This window comes from Camelus dromedarius, chromosome 9, assembly GCF_036321535.1.
Source record: "Camelus dromedarius isolate mCamDro1 chromosome 9, mCamDro1.pat, whole genome shotgun sequence".
Lineage (NCBI taxonomy): Eukaryota > Metazoa > Chordata > Mammalia > Artiodactyla > Camelidae > Camelus > Camelus dromedarius.
Window position 1 is genome coordinate 614,784 of NC_087444.1, and position 21,060 is coordinate 635,843.

At 37.8% G+C, this 21,060-nt stretch overlaps 1 protein-coding gene across 3 annotated transcripts in view; it reads left to right on the top strand.

Moving 5' to 3' along the window:
• The window catches only part of ZNF326 (zinc finger protein 326), a 36,403-nt gene extending 17,912 nt beyond the window's left edge, over positions 1-18,491 (top strand). For all 3 annotated transcript variants that reach the window (XM_031457552.2, XM_064488685.1, XM_064488686.1), the window contains 6 exons: positions 1,068-1,179; positions 4,629-4,776; positions 5,906-6,005; positions 8,826-8,956; positions 10,437-10,532; positions 15,504-18,491. In XM_031457552.2, the coding sequence (XP_031313412.2) occupies positions 1,068-1,179; positions 4,629-4,776; positions 5,906-6,005; positions 8,826-8,956; positions 10,437-10,532; positions 15,504-15,860 (944 nt within the window). In that variant the 3' untranslated portion in view covers positions 15,861-18,491. The remainder of the gene's footprint in view (positions 1-1,067; positions 1,180-4,628; positions 4,777-5,905; positions 6,006-8,825; positions 8,957-10,436; positions 10,533-15,503) is intronic.
• The last annotated feature ends 2,569 nt before the right edge of the window (positions 18,492-21,060 follow it).

The following is a 21,060-nucleotide window of genomic DNA, read 5'->3' on the forward strand; positions in this document are numbered from 1 at the left end:
TAGACTGACTGTGTGACCCAGCAGTCCCACTCCTAGATACATACTTCAAAGAACTGAAAAGAAGTACTCAAACAAAAGCTTGTCCACTTAAGTTTATAGTAGCATTATTCACAATAGCCAAAATGTGGAAACAGTCCAGATGTTCATCAGCAGATGAATGGATGGAAAAAATGTGGTTTATTCGCATAGTGGAATATTATTCAGCCATAAGAAGGAAGGAGATACTGATCCATGGTACAACACATGGATGAACCTTGAAAACATCATGTTAAATAAAAGAAGCCACACAAGAAAGGCCACATACTGTATGCTTCTGTTTATATGAAATATCCAGAATAGGGAAATCTGTAGAGACAGAGTGTGGATTAGTAATTTTACCAGGTGCTTTGGGATAGAGTAAGTGGGTAGTAACTGCTTAATAGATATGGGGTTTCCCTTTGGAGTGATTAAAAAGTTCTGGAACTAAATAGTAATGATGCACATCGTGATATGCTTAATGCCACCAAATTGTACACTTTGAAATGGTTAAAATAGTACATTTTATACTGTGTATTTTATTACTTTATTATATTCACATTAAGACATGTTTTAAGAATAAGAGGAAGAACCAGCTTTTATTTTAGAGTTTATACATTTTAAGAAATTTTGGGAGAGCTACTGTAATAAATGAGTTTTTGCATCCAAGGCTCTCTGTTTGTTGTTTTTCTACTTTTCATGCATGGGCAGGTTACTTCAGTGTTTCCCTAGTGTGATATTCAGAATGATTTTAGGTGATTTGGATATTATTGCTAAAAATGAAGGTAAGAAAAAATGAGCAGATTTAGAGAAAAGTATGTAGCAAATAATAGCATATGATGAGAAGTAAATTTGGTAAAATTCATGATGATCTTATTCAGATGAATGAAGTTTCAGAAATACTGAGTAATCTCAAACTCTGATTTTCCTGGTGAGTTCAGTTTAGATAACTGCCCAGTAAATCTGGTATGTCTGTAATTTGTGAACTAGGGACTGGAAAAGGAGAATGGAACAATGATTTTTGGTTTTAACCTTTTTGTCTGATCCCCTAGCAAAAACTGACCCGAAAAATGAAGAAGAAGAAAAACGACGAATTGAGGCTCGGCGGGAGAAACAAAGGCGCAGGAGAGAGAAGAACAGTGAGAAGTACGGGGATGGATACAGGTTTGTGCTTAGTACAGTTAGAAAGTTGGACTCATTAAGAAACCGTTTCCTAGAAAAGGCAGATATATCAATTAGAATGTGGAAAATTCCTGAGAGTCAAATTAAAAGGTTTGATTAAAGATACATAGAGATGATTTTGAGTTTTGGTATTTTCAGTTATCTGTCGGTATCCACAGTGGATTGGATCGAGGACCACCACCCTTCCTATCTTAACCCCCATCCCACCCCCACCCCCACGAATACCGAAATCTGAAGATTCTCAAGTCCCTTATGTAAAATGACATAGTATTTGCATCTAACCTACGCACATCTTCCCATATAGTATAAACTGTGTCTGCATTTCCTGTGATACCTAATATGGTGCAGATGCGACGTGAATAGTTGCTGGTGTGTGGCAAATTCAACGTTTGCCTTTTGGAACTGGGTAGAGTTTGTTTACCTGGTGTTTCACCTGAGGCTGGTGAAGCCCGCGGGTGCAGAACTTGTGGATGCAGTAACTGCTTAGGAGAGTTAAGGAAAAAGAGGTCCCATTCACGGTGGTAATCCTAAAATAACAAACACCTAGACATACAGTATTCTGAAAAATAAACACATGTCATAGCATGAAGAAGACTGCAGTCTTCCTGAGATTGACTACATGGAGACATAAGGATAGTCTTATAGGGTTATCAGCTTCTAGGCTCAAAAGCTATAGAATAAATTACAAAGGAAATGATGACTAGATTTGTCTAAATAACATTTTAAACTTGAAGCAAACAGACTTGGAAAATATAAATGTGAGAAATGATTAATCAAGTTACATAAATATTACTCAACCAGACTTTTTTAAAAAGGAAGACAAGAAGATGCTCAATATAGAATTTAGTGAAGGAAGAGCAGCCAGTTAATAATTTTAGGGACAATGTTGAAGCTCACTGTAAGTAAAATAAACTGAATATTTTAATAATAGTACAGCATTTTGTTCATGAGGAAAAGGAAATAGAGACTTACTCACTGGGGTATAATCAAAGAACGCCATTACAATTTGCTGGTGACTATATGATGTTAACACTACTGGGAAGCAATAGCAGTTTTAAAAAATGTCTAAAATTTTTTAATATTCATTAATTTCTCCAAGAAAGTAACCTAAAAATATAGAGGAGTTTAATTGAAAAAGATGCCCATTACAACATTATTTATAATAGCTCCAAACATGAGACAAATACCAGTGACAGAGAGAGATTAAGTATATGTAAGATTTGACACATCCCTTTGTGGCCTCCTAGACCATTGTTAAAAATAAAGGTTATAATGCCTGTAATAACTTGGAGAAAACGCAGGCAAAGTAGAAAAGTATATGTACAAGATGAAATTATGTATAGGAAAAAAGATAATTAGGCAATTTTTAAAAAGGGGAATAATTGATATATTTTTCTTTTTTTTTCTGTGAAATCTGCCCAGGTACTGCTTATGCTAGGAAAATTAAGAATATAAATTAAAAAAAATTAATTTAGTATATTTCCTATTCAGAATAGTTTTGCTCTTTAAAAGTTAACTTGTTTGTATAGTGTGAAGGGAATGAAATATTTCATGTAAGTGAATTTTCTGGATGTCTAAAACTTTATCTTATATCTTAGTTCAAATACAACATTTTAAGAGAAGAACCTGCGAATTACTCCATGGAGATATTTTAGTAGTGTATGAGTTTCTTTTCATATTAAACAGGATACTCTTTGTTTAGGGATATATTGGCTTTATTTATGTAAAATGTAGTAAAAGAAAATTTAGTTGCTTCTGAATCCTCAGATTTTTTTGTTTAGTCTGTCTTTGACAGCAGTTTGCTTAGTATTACTTCTGTAATCCTTGCGTCCAGCTTTAATAACCTTTTGCTCTGCATTTCCTGTTAACTCCTTGTTTGCTGGGTCCCGAGAAACAATAGAATTAAGCTTATTAAGAATTAGCTTATAGGGAGGAGGGTATAGCTCAGTGATAAGGGTGCACGCTTAGCATGCACGAGGTCCTGGGTTCAATCCCAGTGCCTCCATTAAAAATAAGCAAGTAAATAAACCTAATTACCTCCCCCTCAAAAAAAAAAAAAAAAAGAATTAGCCTATAAAAAGAAGTTCTAGTTTTAAGAGGAAACTGTCCTTGATCCTTGTGATCATCTCTGTTATGAGGCAGAGAGTAATCCCTTCCTTTGACAGGGTTAACGGGCTTAGTTACTTCGGTGAGGAAGTAAACTGAATTGAACACTTTGTATCAAATGCATAGAAGTCCAGAGGTGATCTTCTGTTGAATGACCCTGTGAATACCTTCCCCATTAGAATTACAGATTTGGACATGATATATCCATATGAATATGATAAATGTTGTGATTTGGAGAAAATGAAAGAACTGAACTTAGTCGTTTAGCTGGTTTTCTCTCTAACTCTAAACATAAACCTCTAGACATAACCAAAAGAATGTCAGTTCAGTTAAGTTGTCATTTTAGTATAAGACTCCTTGAAAATCTAAAATTAATTTACTAGAGCGGTTCTGCTTTGAGTTAGGAGGACAAGAGATTGGCAGTGAGCAAGTATTCTTGTGATCGTTCTTTCTGGACATTTGAAAACTTTCAGTAGAACAAAGAGACTGGAAGAGTAAGGGAGCCTGGGGGAAAGGGATGGGTGTATGAGAGGAACAGCAGACAGCAGTGTGTGGTGAAGGGTGCCAAAGAGGGAGGGGAAAGCAGTTTCACAGGAGACGACTTCCAGGTAGGAGTACGAGCAAGAGTTCGGATCCTGTGCTCTTACCCAGTGTTGTAAGGAATTAACTGGAAAATGGGAGTGAAAGTCAGAGAAGCCAGTTAGGAAACTATTGTCATAAGGGAAGGGAAGTAACAAGAATATATAAGGTAGGAACAATTAAATGGGAGGAAAGGGGGAGATTCATTCTGGAGTGGCTCCTGAGCTCCTAAATGAGTGCATCTGTCCAGTCCAGGCCTATTAGTCATCCTAAGTACTACTCAGGGGCGGGACTTTTGATCACCCAAGAGTTCCAACAGAGGGAATTATAATTACAGTCATCTGGTGTTCCACTTGGTTTTGTTGGTTTGGAAGCTTGAGGATGGAATAGAGTACAAAGTAAGTAGTGGAGCTTTGGAAGTTGGTATTTCTGGACGTTTGCTTTGACTTTCTAGCTGATCTAGGCTTGAAGGGGATAGTTTAGGAATAGATTGAGGAGATCCACTGATTCCATCTTTTATACCCAGAAGCTCCAGTGTGGGCCAGAAATGCCAGTGACAGTGTTGTCCAGACAGGTACTTAAAGAAATACTATTTTTCTTCTGACTTAAGCTAAATTTAAATCAACCATCAAGTGGAAGAAAGGAAATAATTTATGCTGGTAAAATTAATTTCATTAGTATAGTCTTACGAACTCCTTCTAAGTAAATAAGGTAATATTTATAGGAAAACTTTTTATTCTTTACAGGATGGCATTTACATGTTCATTTTGTAAATTTCGAACATTTGAGGAAAAAGATATTGAACTGCATCTGGAAAGTTCTTCACACCAGGAAACACTAGATCATATTCAGAAACAAACCAAATTTGATAAAGTAGTTATGGAGTTTTTGCATGTAAGTATCTCTTTGAAGTGAGAAGCACTTTATCTGATATTTGAATTTCTAATTTTTTCATAGTTTCCCATCTTTCTCTCATTTTGTGTTCTAAAAATTTAATTTACTGTTCACTTAAAGAAAGAGTTGTTTTAAAATTAGCTTAGAAGTAGATGTGAATTCCTCTTTTATAGATTTTAGATTTGTTATTTGAGAGAACATTTTATATTTTTCACAGTAGTTTCTGGCAGAGCTGTCAGGAAAAGAATTCCTTTAACAACTGTTTACTGATGTAGAATCAGCTGTGTTGTATTAACAGTCCTCTAGGTACCTGGTGTTGTGCTGGGTACTTTTCTTCATATTTCGTTTGAGCCTTGTGGCAACTCCGTTTTATCTTAAGAGATCATATGCTCTCAGCAGTTTATTGGCTCTTTCAGTAAATGGAGTCCAGATTCAGAGCCAGAGATTCTGGTGTACGTTTAGTGTCCTTTGTATTATCAGGACGTGGGCATCAGTCCAACAGTGTTTCCTTAAGTACCTTCCAGAGGCGCTCTGCAGGCACTGGAGACATAGGCCCTCCGTGAACTAGCAATAGCTGGAAATGGAGCGACTCACACACAGGTCACACTATTAGGCGGAAGGGCCAAGAGCCATCATGTAGGCAGAAGGGGCTTAAAGAAGGGGAGGATAGTTGGGGCCAGGGCTGGAGCTGGACTGCTAACTGTATACATATAATTAATTCGGGCAAAAGAGATGGAATTGTTAGAAGGTTAGAAGTACAGCGAGCACTCACTCCTCTGCATCCTTGTAGAATTGTGTTCCTTAGTTAAGATTTCTTTCTGTAATTGTGCTCACTGACTGGTTCCTAACTGTTGTTTAGAACTCAAGTACTGACCTGCCCTGAGAAGGTCTCTTGACTGTTCTAGCTGGCTTAGATCTCTCTCTGTATATGCTTAAAATATGTTTTGAAAAGTAAATACTTTTTGTAGTTTCCTGCTACTTTGTAATAGTCTTTTCAACTAAATTGTAAGCTCCTTGAGAACATTTATTCTTATGTAACAGATGTCATTATCTTCCATGGGCCAGGCATGGTGCCAAGCATACACTGCATGCCCACTGAAAACTGTTTGCATTCTGTTTTGTTTTCTAGGAATGTATGGTTAATAAGTTTAAGAAAACATCTATTCGTAAGCAACAGACAAATAATCAAACAGAAGTAGTCAAAATAATTGAAAAAGATGTCATGGAAGGTATGTATTTAAACAAATTATTTTAGAAATTTACATGCATATTTCATATACCGTAACCTACTTCATTGTAAATGATGCCCATTAGAGTGACACAGTACAGAGTCGTATGTGGGAGGTCTGAGTGGGTCATCAGAAATGAGTTCGTTTGGTTCCTATTCTCATGCTTGCAGATTTACCTACCCTCATTGCTTTCACTTCATTTCCTTCATATGGGAAAAATCAGCTTTGCCTCTAGACGGAAGATACAGTTGTCCCTCAGTATCTGAGAAAGACTGGTTCTGGGGCTCACTGTGGGTACCAAAATCTGCAGATGCACAGGTCCCATAGCTGGCTCTCCAGTATCCACGGATGCAGAACCCACGGATGCAGAGGGCCAGCTGTACTCCTGTGTGTCCTGTGTCTCTTATTCCTTCTCATCTTTTTAAGGACTTTTGCTCAAATGGTGAACTCTTCTGTTTTTCAGTCTTTTCTTCTCTCTCTTTCTTTTTTCTTTCCTTCTCTTTTGATTCTGTCTCTGAAGCTTATGCTTATCTTAAAAACAAATAAACAAGCACAAATGTTCTAGAAACTCCAAAAGAAAAGAAAAACATAGGCACTACTTCCTCTAAAACCTGCCTTTCTCTTTAAACAAACACACTTCTTTAAGCGTAGTCGACACTGGTCTCATTTCTTCATTCCCGTTTATTATTTCACCCACAGTAGACAGCTTCCTGCTACCACTAGTGTGCTGACACTGCTCTGACAGGGGTTACCAACACCAGCTTCCGTGTGCTCTTTGCAGTCCTTGTCTTTCCAGCACTTTCCACTGATAACTCTGTTTGTGGATCTGTCTTCCTCCTTGGGTTCTGTGACGTCTCACTGCCCTGTCTCTGCCCTCATGCTCTCTCTTCACTCCCTTGTCGTTTTCACTCCCTGTGCTCTTCTTTCTCTACCAGGCTTTTAGAAGTTGTTACTTTTCAGTATTCTGTCATTCGTACCATCATCATCTTTCTTTGCATTCCTTCCTGATGAATCAGTTTACTTACACAGCTTAGTTCACATCTATATATCGATTACTTACACATCTGTATCTTCAGCATAGATCTCTCTTCCGAACTCCAGGCTCACATCCAACTGACTGCTGACATCTCTCTTTAGCAGTCTCACAAAACGAACATGTCCAAAAAGTCTATCCTCCCCGTAAGCGTCCCCCACCCCATAAAGAAAGCAAAACAAAAACTTAACAGAGATCTCCTTCATTCATCTTGGAACATGGCCCTATCATCCAAGCCGGAGTGTGCAGTTAATCTTAAGTGCTTACCCTTTCTTTGCTGTGTCTGTAGCACTACGTTTTACTTATGTACTGAGTCTTTCTTTATCTCCTTTTTAAATACTGAATTTGTTCAAATCTGTATCTGTTCTCTTTTCAATTACAGTATTTTTCTAACACGTTTCCTTACTTTTAGTCTTTCTTATCTCTAATTCTGCTACATGATTTTATTACTTGGAGAATTTTCAATGGCTTCCCCATCCTCCACCGAATAAAGTTCAAATTTCTAGGCATGGCACGTGAAGCTTTTCAGTATCTAGGCCCTGCTCTTTTTCTCTTTGTCCCTTCTTTAGAGTCTGTGTCCCAGCCATATTGAATTACTTTCAGTTTCCAGAAAGTGCCATTTTCTCTCATACTTTCACTTGCACAGACAGTTGTCTCTCTGTATCTGAGGGAGACTGGTTCTAGGACCCCTCTGCAGGTACTAAAATCTCTGGATGCTCAAGACCTTTATAAAAAATGAATGTAGTATTTGTATATAACCTACTCATATCCTGTCATATACTTTAAATCATCTCTAGATTATTTATGATATCTAATACAGTGTAAACATAATGTAAATAATTGCCAGCACAATTTTTTGCTTTTTGGAACTTTATGAAATTTTTTTTTTTTTACTATTTTCCATCTGTGGTTGAATCCACAGATGTGGAACCAATGGATACAGCTGGCCACAGTCCTAGTACCTTACAACGTTACTTCAAGAATGAAATGCCAGAGGTCATGGAGATCTTTTCATATAATGGAAGCTACATGTTATCTGCTGTTTTCTTAATCATATGTCACGATAAATTGAATTACCCAAAGGAAGAGCCAAGTCAGTTTTTTTTAACATTAAAAAATACATGATTCTTCAAAAGTGATATAACTCCAATACATATAATTTATCAATTCAACGTATTTACCAGGGTCCTGTTATGTGGCAGGCACTGTTCCTGAGAGCCAGAGTTACAGGGATAGCCAGAGCGCCAAAGCTGTTACTCTCATTCTGTTGAGATGTGCAGAAATCAACAAATAAAATAGATATTAAAACCATGCAAAGTAACCTTCGCCTCTGATAAACCTCAATCAGCATTTTTAAGATCCAACATACATTTTTGTTCCTAATGAATCCAATTTTGACATTGTTTCCCCTATTCCTACCTGCTCACTTTCATAAGCGTGGGAATTCTTATTTTACTACAGAGTAAGTTTTTTTAATACTACTTTTATTTTCTTTATTAATATTCTTTGGAGCTGGACTTACAGGCCTCAGAGCATCATTGTGTAACACGACTTGGAAATATAATGTCATTATACTTTATAATTTGAATCTGTTATCCATATAAGTTTTAATCTATACATGTAGATTTATGAGATAGGGCAGAAAAACTCAGCCTACACACTCTGATCTGTCTTTTGGAAGAAGGGGTGTAGATAATCAGGGGACTGAAACAGTGAAAATTTGACTTGTCACAAGGAAGGATGTCTGAATGGCACTTTTCTCACTGACAGCTGCGTTTCTCTTGTAGGGGTCGCTGCAGACGACCACATGATGAAAGTGGAGACGGTCCACTGCAGCGCGTGCAGTGTGTACATCCCTGCTTTGCACAGCTCCGTTCAGCAGCACTTAAAGTCTCCCGATCACATCAAAGGGAAGCAGGTAGGTTTTAGTCAGTCTCAGTGACGTCGTTGAAGTATTCATTAATCCCTTACTGCCCTTCAAAGGCTGGTTTCACACCTGTCTACTTACGGTTTCCTTTTTTGGGGGCGGGGGAGGTGTAATTAGGCTTATTTATTTACTTTTAAGGAAGGTGCTGGGGATTGAACCCAGGCTAGGCATGCACTCTGCCTCTGAGCTGTACCCTCCCCACCCCAAAACCTACCTACTTGTGTACAATCCGATTAATCTCATGCGTGAATAGCTGTAACAATGCTTAGAGAGGCAGTGTAGTGCAGTGGTTAAGCGTCGTACTGTGGGCTCTGGAGCAGGACTTCCTGCGTCTGGATCCTGGTGCAGTACATCCGTGTGTTAAACAAATAACGAGCTTTGCTTTGCCTGAGTTTCCTTATCTGTAAAACGAGGATGGATAATCACTCTACTCTTAAGTAACTGATTAAGGATTAGGGTGATTAAAATGTAAAAGGCATTTAAGTGGTGTCTGGCACATGGTATACATTCAGGACATCAGAGCTGTTGTTGAGCCGTTCTTTTTATTGTTAACATTTTTTAAAGTTGGTACAAAATAGTTTTATGAATGAGTGTGTATGTGTTTTAGAACAAAAAAGAAAGGAAAGATTTGATTGTAACATATTTTGATGATTGCAAAAATAAATTAAAAAACTAGGATTGCCAGTTACTATCTGTTGTTTACTATTTTTTACTCAAAAATTTTAGGAAAATTTACTATTTTCTCATTAATTAGCACATTTCTGCTTCTGTGTTGGTTTTATTTAATCAAATTTATTTCAAATAAAAAATGTTTATTTTGTGAGAAATTTGTTTTCTGAGAAGCAAATTTAAAAATTCAAGTATTAAAGACTTTAGTTTTAAATAGAGCATTCCTGAATCTTAAATTCATAATTTGTATTGACATGAACCTCATGTAACTCAGAATGTTTTAGCTACTTGCAGCACATATGATCTTTTTTTAAGTCTTTGTTCTTTTTTCTTTTTGATATTCCCTTGACACCTTTTTGGCAACTAGACATTCCGTATTATTTTCCTCCTTGGTTTAATACAGTCTTGTACTAACCACAGTCTAGAGGAAGACTAATTACTCTAGCAGTGTGAAAAGTTATTCTTTCTTTTTTGATAGCATGAAAATGAACAGTTGGAGTAGTTGGGGTGGGGGAGGTGGCCGTGGAGCGGGAAGGAGAGAAGGCAGCTGCGCACCTGGACTTGGGGCGTCTAGTGGCTGGGTGTCTGGTGCGGCTGGTCAGCCCAGGGAGTCCTCGTTGTTCCAGCCCAGAGCTGACTCAGGTTGTGGCCAGTGCCGCCCATGTTGCTTTAAAGCTTAATTTGCTTTAAAGAAAGTAAATAATTTAATTCTAGGGATTTGGTCGTGCAGTGTCACTTTAATTATGGAAATATTTTTCATGGCATGGTTTTCAAGTATTTTAATGTGTCCTGTTTTTCATAGGCTTATAAGGAACAAATAAAAAGAGAAAGTGTCTTGACTGCTACAAGCATTTTAAATAATCCAATAGTGAAGGCACGATATGAACGTTTTGTTAAGGTAAGATTTTAGGGCAAAGACTTTAAGTTACATTGTAGTATTGTAATAATTAAATGGTGACGTGGCCACTCTTTATGATATTTAATGTAGTACAAAATTAGGAAAATTTTACTTAATATCTTGCATGTAGAGGTCTTTTTTCTTAATTTTTGGGATTTGTGGGGGGAGGGAGCAACAAGCCATTCCTTTCTCATCCCCTTCCTCGCGCTGGGCCATCTGAGAGATACATAAGAGTCTGACAGAAGATCCAGCTGTCAGCTTTATTCTTTTTTTTAATTCCACCTATTTCTTTTATATTTATTTATTTTATTGACATACAGTCAGTTACAATGTATAAATTTCTGCTGTACAGCACAGAGTTCTAGTCATGCATATATATACACACATATATTTGTTTTCATATTCTTTTTCACTAAAGGTTATTACAAGATATTTAATATAGTTCCCTGTGCTACACAGAAGAAGTTTGTTTGTCTATTTTTACATATAGTAGTTAACATTTGCAAATCTGAAACTCCCAAATTTATCCCTCCCCATCCCCTTTCCCGCCCCCGGTAACCATAAGATTATTTACTATGTCTGCAAGTCTATTTCTGTTTTGTAGATGAGTTCATTAGTGTCCTCTTTTTTCTTTTTCTTTTTTAGATTCCACATATGAGTTATATCCTATGGTGTTTTTCTTTCTCTTTCTGGCTGTCAGCTTTATTCTTGATTTTTTTTAAAAAAAGGTGACTTGGAGAATGTATCTTAGATGTGTGGTTACTGTGGACCTTCTAGTATTTCACTCCTAGGTAGACTTACCTCCCCCTGACTTCTGTTACTGGTTCAGCTGGATGGCAACAGGCTTCTTGACTACCACATGGCATAGAACACAGACTAGAATGTACCCTTTCTGTTGCTAGGAGGACCCAAAAGAGGGGACAGAAAGGACTGAGTTGTGCATGCCCAGTTTCTTTTTCCAAGCATACCAGTTGGATAAGTCATTCCTCTTCCTTAGATAAAAGTTGGAGAAGCAGCAGGGAGATGAGAAATGTTGCTCATAGAATCAGGAGGAAGAAGGTTTGCTTCTCATGTCAGGAACCTCGGAGGTGAATGGTTAGGTATACCTGGCCCACTGCTTCCCAGGAGTTTTGCTTTTTATTGTTGCATAAAACCCTTACATGTTATAAACACCGTACAAATAAGAATTACTATTATTCAGGAAATTAATAGAAATAAATTGTAGAGGTTAGTTTTTGAGTCTTTATAAAATAATACCTCATTTAAAATCATCCCTACACTGAAGAGAGCTGCTATATTGAAGATTTACAAAAGCATTACTTATATAAGTAACTAAATCTTTATTTTATAAATTAGAGAAGTTCTGTTTATTTTGCCTGTTGTGATTAACAGTTACTCTTATTTAATGATTATTAAATGATTATACATGTATATTTAATATTTATATTAAATGATCATTAAGTTATTCCTCAACTAGATGACTTGAAAGCTGAATAGATCTCAGTTCTTTCAGTTTGTTCCTATGGGGCCTATATTCTGATTTGTCCCATTTGTCACTTTACTACAGTCTTCTTCTTCTTCTTCTTCTTCTTCTCCTTCTTCTTCTCCTCCTCCTCCTCCTTCTTCTTTCTTCTTCTTTCTTCTTCTTCCTCCTCCTCCTCCCTCTTCCTCCTCCTCCCTCTTCCTCCTCTTCTTCCTCTTCTTCCTCTTCTTCTTCTCTTTTTGCTGAGGTCAAACCATTTTACTGAGGAGATTCAGGGGAGGGTCGATCGGCTGGGAGGACAATTAGGTCTGACGTCCTTGTCCGGCCGGGATCTCTCTAGCTTCACACTTGCTGAAAGCCGCTTTACTACATTCTGGACACCACTTTTAAAAAGTGAAGACAGCCCTAATTAAAATCTGATTTTGTGGAAGATATGGCATCAAAAAGATTAAAGCATCATAGCTAAATTAGGAAAAGTTAGATTTTTATCCTTGCTATATCACAAACTTTTGAGAAGTTAATGGTTTCTATTGATGTATAAAAGTAATTTTTTATGAAAGAAGAATACAAATTAGAATATCTCCTTGGAGTTTTCAAGCTGCAGTTTACAGTCAGTTCATGGGATGAGAGACATCACTAGTGGGGGTGTCTTGCTCATGTGCATGTTGTGGAAGAAGTCCCTGAACTGAGGAGAACTCTTCTAGAATCCTGTTCCTCCATGGGATCCCAGGACCAACAGTATTGACACTGCCTGCAAGCTCGTTAGAAATGCAGTTTCTGTTCATGTCCAGGTTTTATTGAATAAGAATCTTCATTTTAACAAGATCCAAGTGAATCAGCACATACATGTTACAACATGAGAAGCGCTGGTGTCACATTACTCAGCGATGCTCTGTCCAGCAGTCCTGTCTGCTCTGTTTCCTGCTGCTGCTCCCCAGAGCGTCCTCTGCTCGTGATCTGCTCCGGTCACGGTTTAAAATGCTTTCATCTTCAAGTGCTCCCAGACTGGCAGAATACCTTTTAAACTCTTTGTCCCATGAAAATAGTCAGCTTATCAATTTCTCCCAATTCTCCAGCTGTATCGTCTTGTTCTACCTTCCCTTCCTGGCCCAGGCTCTCGTGGTCAGCCCTCTGACAATGCAGTGCTTCCGTTCTAAGATTCCTGACCGCCTTGTTCTTCCACCACTGCAGTTCTCAGCTGTGCCATCTGTGGTTAGCTTTATTACCTGTCGTTCTTGTTAGAAGTGTCGTGGAATTGTGCCTTTACTATGTTTGCCGGATTTCCACTGCAGTTCACAATGATTTTATTCACTATCACCCAGTGTAGGGTGCTTCCTGTAGTGACTGTTTCAGACAGTTTCCACTCTTCACACATCCTGAGTTCATCCTTACTCCCTTCCCTTCCCATCTTCTTACCTCTTCTCTTGTTTTAGGGAGATTGAGGCCATTAGATGTGAGCTCTAGCTTTTCTGCTTTTTGCTTTAGATTTATGTATGTTTCCCTCACCTTTATTGTTGTCTTTGGAGGAAAATACTCTGTTTGGCCCTTTAACTGTGTTCTTGTTTCATCAGTTTTCTCTCTCTCCTTACTTTTCATCTGATTATTTTCTGTTTATTATCTTATTCCCCAAAGAGACATGGTTATGCGTTCCCTAAACTAAAAATGACTTGACTTTTCCTAGACTCCGCCTCCTATCTTATTATCTCTTCCCTTACTATCATCCTTGAAAAGATATTTCACCCTGCACTGTGCTCTCTACTTCTTCTGTATTATTCACCCCTAGCATTTCCCAGTTGGAGATGTGTGATTAGAATCCCCAACAAAGGTAAAATCAAATAAAAAGCTGTCTAGGCCCCTTTTAATACCTTCTGAATTAGGGTTTCTCAAAAATGAGTATCTCCCTAAGTGCTTCTTAAATACGCGTATTACCAGACTTCTTTCCTGGAAACTGCGATTCAGGAGGTTTAGGTCTTAAATTAATTTAGGAATTTGTGTCTTAGCAGGAACTCCAGTACTTGATTAATTTGAGACCTGAAAGTATTAGGCCCAGGCCTGTGTTTTCTGGGGGCTGCAGAGGAAGCTGCGACGAGTCCGTGCTGGGCGGTCGTCGCTCTCTGACTTCCACCTGCACCACGCTCTCGAGATCACCAGTGCCTTAAATTCAAAATAAAGATACTGATATATCATTCCTTTAAACATATGAAAGTAAAAGGGATCGTGTAATAAATGCCTCAAGTACCCGTACTCGGCTTTAGTAACTAGTCAGCTCTAGGGACCTTCTCCAGTTCTCTTCCGTTGTTACCGGTTTGCCTCATTTGACACAGCTGATCTGTCATTTAGTCTTGAAACTTTGTTTTTTGGATTATGTTGTGTTACCCTGGGTTTCCTCCTGCGCTGAGGATTCCTTTTCTAACCCTTGTCCGCATGTGCAGGCAACTTCAGCAGGGTTTATTCCCGGCTCTTTTCCTGCCTGCTCCCTCAGCACCCCCCCCCCCCCCAGCTGTCCTATTTAAGACCTGGTTTCACTGTTTACTCTGCCGCCAGTTCTGAAATCTAAATGTCTTACTTGGAAGTCTCCTCTCTCTTGAGTTGCAAGCTTACAGTTTCCTATTAGACATCTTAGATTTTAATTAGATGCAGCCTATACCTGCCTCTTCCCCTTTCCCCATCTTAATTTACCTGTTCCGTTAATGGTGTCACTATCTCTTTTGCCCTTTCCTGGGCTGTTAGAGTGGACTCCGTACTAGTGCTTCTTCTCTTGCTGCTCCAGCTCATCTTCCTACTTGGTGCATCTTTTTTTTTAGTCTTTAGTTTCACACCTCTAAATTTTATTTTATTTTTTTCTTTTTCTTTTAAACATTTTTATTGAGTTATAGTCATTTTACAATGTTGTGTCAAATTCCAGCGTAGAGCACAATCTTTCCTACTTGGTGCATCTTAAAGTGTAGCACCAGTCTTACTCTCCCCTACTTAGTGACCTCCCTGCCTTTTCACTTCTTACGTCACTAATACAGCCTTCTTATATGGTCCAATTTATGAGATATAATCCAGGTACACAGTGTAAGTATTTAAATAAAATACTAAAATAAAATTGTATCTGTGAATGTTTAGTAAATTCCAGATTTGCTTGTTTAAAGTAAAAGTAAGGCATGCTGTCTGATACATACCTGATTTTTCATTTGAGTTTTATTTAATTTTCATTTGAATTTTTTAAAGAGGACTTGCAACAGTAGTACATTGGATACTGGTATAATTAAGTAGAACATAAATCTTCATCTGCTTTGTTTTATGGAGTATAAAGTAACGACTTCAGGAATTTATATACTCACATAGGTATGAAATAGGTACTCAACAAATATTAAACAGATTTGCCATAAGTTGAAATAAAAAGCTCTAAATAGTATTTATTTTCAGTGACACAGCAAATTAAAAGCACTGATTAAAAAATGAATGTGCTGATGTTAAAAACTTTTTCTTCATGATTTTAGGGTGAGAATCCTTTTGAAATTCAAGATCATTCTCAAGATCAACAAATAGAAGGAGATGAGGAGGAGGAAGAAAAGATTGATGAGCCTGTTGAAGAAGAGGAGGAGGAAGAGGAGGAGGAAGAGGAGGAAGTGGGGGAAGGGGAGGAAGTGGAGGAGGTGGAGGAAGTGGGGGAAGGTGGAGGAGTAGAAGGAGTAGGGGACACAGAGGAAGGAGGGGACACAGAGGGAGTGGGGGAGGAGGGGGCTCTGGGGGGAGGAGAGGGAGGAGAGGGGGTCGGGGAAGGGGAAGACGCAGAGGAAGAAGAAGCCAAGGAGGAGCCTGTTGGCTTCCCTGTTGACCAACCTGAAGAAAATTAAATGTAAGGTGTTAGTCAGATTTAAAAGAAGCTTTAAATTTCTGTCCCAATGTGGAAAATGGTAAGAATTTTAATAGTTTAAAATATGAGAGTTAACACCATGTTGCATGCATTCCACACATTACAATTTGTTTTATATAATTTCTAAACGTTTGACATTTGTTTAATAAAATGAAGGTAAGACTATTTTAGTTTTTATAGCTACCAAACTTAGATTCGATAAATTGTTTGTATAATTTTTAAGCTTAATTTTTATTACTTTATTGGTGTTAAGGATAACAGATGTGTATTGTTAGTATATCTATTCTAATCATTTGAACTTAAATGCTGCTCTTGGGAGTGTATATTCAAGTGTGCATTAATGTTTTGAATACTTACCCTAGAAGAGATAAATTGGGCAAGTATTTTGTGCTCTGTGTATTTTTTTACGGCATTGGACATTGAATAGTAATTTGCGTTAAGATACGCTTAAAGGCTTTTTGTGACCATGTTTCCCTTTGTAGCAATAAAACGTTTTTTACAAAAACTCTCCCTGGATTAGCAATTTTAAATGAAACAGAATTCATTAATTAAATGAGTATATAAAATCAGGATTTGCCTTAATGTATGAGTTCAGCTCTCAAGTGTTTTAAGATAATTGAGAAGATGTGAATTAAAGAAAAAAATTACTTCAATCACTTTTTTTAAGTATAATTAAAATATTTTTTAACATATTTCAATTAGAGGTCAGTCTATAACTGACCTGTTTATACTTGTTTTAATTCATTTCTTTTCTCTGTGCCTGTGTCAGATCTTGAAATCTTCTTGGAAATATATTTGAATACAAATAATTTTTCATAGTTGTGTTAGTTCTTCTGTCATGCCTGTTTTTTGGCTGAAGAGTCAAGAAGCAAAGTATCACTTTTTTAGAAAGAATCATTTCTCCCTTGAATATTTCTTTCCTTTTTGTAGCTCGTATGCTTACATACTCAACAAGAGAAGACGAGATTGATAGGTGATCTATTTCCAAGTGACCATCTACGTCACTGAAAAAAGCCGTGCTCTTATTTGAATCCTTACTCTGGTCTCTTTTGAGAGGAGGACCCTTCCAGTGAACTTAGCTTCTCAAAATTCTGAGGCATTGAATGGACGAACATATGGGTATGTTAAGTAATTCTGAAGCATTCAGTGGATGGATGGATGGGCATTTGTGGAGTTTCATAGATGATGTATCTTTTTGCATATAATAGAGTTTTTGAAAAACAGTTTTTGAGGTCAATTTGGGTTTATTGTCATGGGCTAGATTTGCATATCTGTAAGCTGGGAAAATCCCATAGGCATTCATATCCGTTTGTAAGGAACTGGAGCCAAATAAGAGGTTAGTTGAAGACTGGAGAAATCTGGATCCTACTGGGAGTCTGGATTTACTTGCACAGGCCTCAGGGAGCCTGTGCTCAGGAGTGCAGGGCTTGATGAACCTTCTTGTTTCTCCTTTATTTTAAAATATTTGTGGAAGGGCTAAGGTAAAAACGAGGTAAAAGCCTTTTAACCCTTTGGATTAAAATTATAGGCAGCCCTGTGTACCCGAGGGTTCTGCATCCTTGGATTCACCGACTATGGATTGAAAATATTTAGGGGGAGAAAAGTTCCAAGAAATTCTAAAAAGCAAAACATGAATTTGCCAGAAACTGACAACAGTTTAAATAGCATTTATATTTTACATTGCACTTACATTGTATTAGGTATTATAAGTAATCTAGAGATGATTCAAAGTATAAGAGAGGATGTTTTTAAGTTATATGCAAATACTTAACCATTTTATGTAAGGGACTTCAGCGTCCGTGGATTTTGGTATCTGCGAGGGTCCTAGAACCAATCCCCCGTGGGTACTGGGGAATGAATCTCGCATTAGTAGAGTACTTACTTAAAAAAAAAAAAAAAAAAAAAAAGACTGCCCTGAGTAATTTGATTGATATGTAGAACTTTTGGAAAGAATTCTGTATAACAGGAATCTGTATAACAACCTCTAAGTAAACATTTGAATGTGAGAGATAACAAAGAACATCTTAGTACTGAGTTTTGTGAAACATGTTAAGACTTTTATTCAGATTAGCTTATTTGCAAGATATTAATAAAGTGTATTTTGTTATTGTGCTTAATTCAGGAATTTAAACTTTTGTATATCTTACTGGATAATTTGTAGGCAGTTTACTTTGCTGGCAGGTTAATTTCTGTGATCCTTCAGTGTTTATATTTTCAGTGTTTTTGTGATAAGGATTTATGTAGTATCTTTAATAACCTTTCAACTTCTGTTACCCAGGCATTATTTGTTTTCTTTATTAAAAGGCTAAACGTGTCAGCTTTCTTTTGCAGACTCTTCATCCTTCAAGGTACCTTGAACATTAGAAGAAGCTTTTCTGAGGAAACATAAGGATAGTAGTTCTTACATTTTTGTAGAAGTGAGAGTTTGGGGCCACCTGTACTACAGGTGTACTAGATCATATTCTTTGGAGATGATGTGTTTTTAAAAAATATCCCAGGTGATTCTCATAGTAGCGGTCAGTGATTGCGTTTTGAGAATATTTATGGTCGCTTCAAACAAATTGTAGTACCTACAGCTCCTGTCTGTTAATAAACGAGTACAAGTTTGGGAGATTCTCCATAGTATTTCACAGAAACACTGGCATGACCTGTTACAGGCCTCTGTGAGTCAGAAGACTGGGCCTTGTTTTTGTTTTTGTTTTTGTCCCCCCCCCATTAGATTATTTAATTCCTATAAGCATTTTGTAAAGTTGTGGTAATAGGAGGAGTAGTTTGCCCATATAATAAGCTTGCTTTCGTGTTACTCCCCTACTTGAAGTCCTTCATTGGCTTTTAATACCAGGTAGTATAAATATCCTAATTGCTTTGCTGTGGCAGTCATGGTGCTGTGTGTTTTGTTCCTTGCCTGCTTCTCCAGCCTTAGATCTCAGCCTTACCATGTTTATATTAACTTCCTGTCCGCATAAACGTTTGAACTTACAACCCTACTTCAGGAGGTAAGAGTGATCCCTAGAGTTGCCGAGACCTGACTGTAACTTGACCATATTATAGCGCTCAGACACTGTGTTTGTGCTTCATAATGTCATACTATTGTAAAATATGCTTACTTATTTCTTATACTATCTATTATGTTTTATAATAGTGTAATATAATATCATTTCTAAAAAACCTTTAATCCTTTCTAAGAATGAGGTGAAAATAACTGCAAATGTCTACAGAAATTTGTATCCGAAAAGTCTTGGACATGCATGTAGAAAAAAGTACTAAAAAGGCAGATATTGGTAGGACACTTTAAAATGTATTTAAGAACTCTGTTTTTATTGGCAAGATTGTTCTTATTGTAGAGATAGTGTCAAGTTATCTTGTTACCAGACTTTCCTTATTTAACATTTGCTTCACCTACCAAATTGTCCTTGTTTTGGAGTCAGACTTTTTTTAATGTATATGTAAAATATACATTGTGTGAAATTTACCACTTTCATTTTTTTTGAATGTACAATTCAGAGGCGTTAGTGACAGGCAAACTTTTGATTACAGTTTGACATCCGTTGTCATTCTCCCAGTGGACAGAAAATAGAGTAGTCATGCTGGCAGAAGTGTTTCAGTCCAGTTGACAGTTACAGTTCATGTAATAAAATGAACAATTTGCCTTTGATAGTTAGAGTTCCTACCCTGATAGCTGGATCACTGTTTAAATCAGGGAGCCTGCAAGGCTGGGGGGCAGCTTTTTGGCTTTGGTGAATTCAGTCAGCACTGCCACCATCTGAGGGCTCCTCGGAAATAGTCATACTTGTCTCTTCCAACTTTTTTCCTTCTGATTTTCCTAGTTTTTGTTTCTATTTAAAAAAATTTTTTTAATTGTGTAGTAGGGGTAGAGGTGAGTTGGTATTGACAGTGATGGGAGATGGTCCCTCTGGTGACTGGGAGTGGGGAAGAAAAGTATGAATTTGGGGAGAGTTGCAGATCGAAGTGGCAGGCTGGATTCAAGTCACTGTCTTCTAAAGTTCTGCTAAAATTACAGAAGATACACAGTGACAAAAAATTACAACAGTAAAGATAAACCCAGAGCCTCGTTGGAAGCACAACAAGGGTGTGCTGTGAGGCATTTCTAGAAGATGGAAAACCAGGAGCCAGACCTTGGTGAGGAGAAGCAGCCGTGGCCACAGGCAGATGACAGTAGGGAATGGCCTGCATGTTCAGAGGCCGCTGTGAGTGGGTGGCTGCAGTCTGTGTGGTGAGGCAGTTTCAGAGGACTGAGTGGTCGTGCTTGCCTCTGGCTCAGAGCAGTTGGTCCACGGAGCCCCGTCAAGTGAGAGCCATGACACAGCATGCGGTTTGCCAAGAGGAGTGAGACCTCTGATACAGGAGCATCCCAGAGGACACACACAGGGGCCTTCAGAATGTGGCAGCGTCCTGTGTGTTTTGTGGACACCACAAGAAGCTTTGGTTCCTCATACTTAGGAAACAGACAGACAAAAACCTGGTAGCTCTCCATTTCCCATTTTTCCTCCTAACCGTTCCACCCTCCTGCCTCAGCAATTCCCTCCTTGTCATCAGAGTCGGCCAGGAGATTTCACTCAGACCGAGAAAACAAACTTCAGGTGACCGCACTTAAAACCTAGCACTTGGCAGACCGCCTTAGTTCCCGAGCCTCCCAGTGCCTGCTTTCATCTGGATTTTACATTTGTAAAGGGTTGTGAGGAACAAAGACGACGTGATAGAGTCCTAATGCGGCTCTCAAAGCCTAAAAGACTTTGCTAACTGTCCCTTCACAGAAAAAGTCTTCTGGTTCCTTGCTTCTCCTTTTACGCAGACAACCTAGGGGCAACAAACTGCGAAGGAAAAGAGCAACATGAGAGAGAAGCAGTAACCTTCAAGCAGAAATAATTTCTGGGGAAACAGTGCAGGGGGGAGAAAGAACGTTAGCGTAAGCATGATTAGCATTACGTAGTAATTAGTAATCATAATAGTTTTATATGTAATCCTTAGATACAATGTTTTATATATAATCTTCAAAGATTTGAGAGGTTTTTGCACTAATTTTAAAAAATGTAAACTATGAAAAAGAAATATCTTGGAAATAAAAAATAGCTGCTAAAATGAAAATACCTATTTCAGGCCAAGCAGTTGAATAAACATGAGCGAAGGTCAGATTACTGACCTAGGGTTTGAGCCCAGGG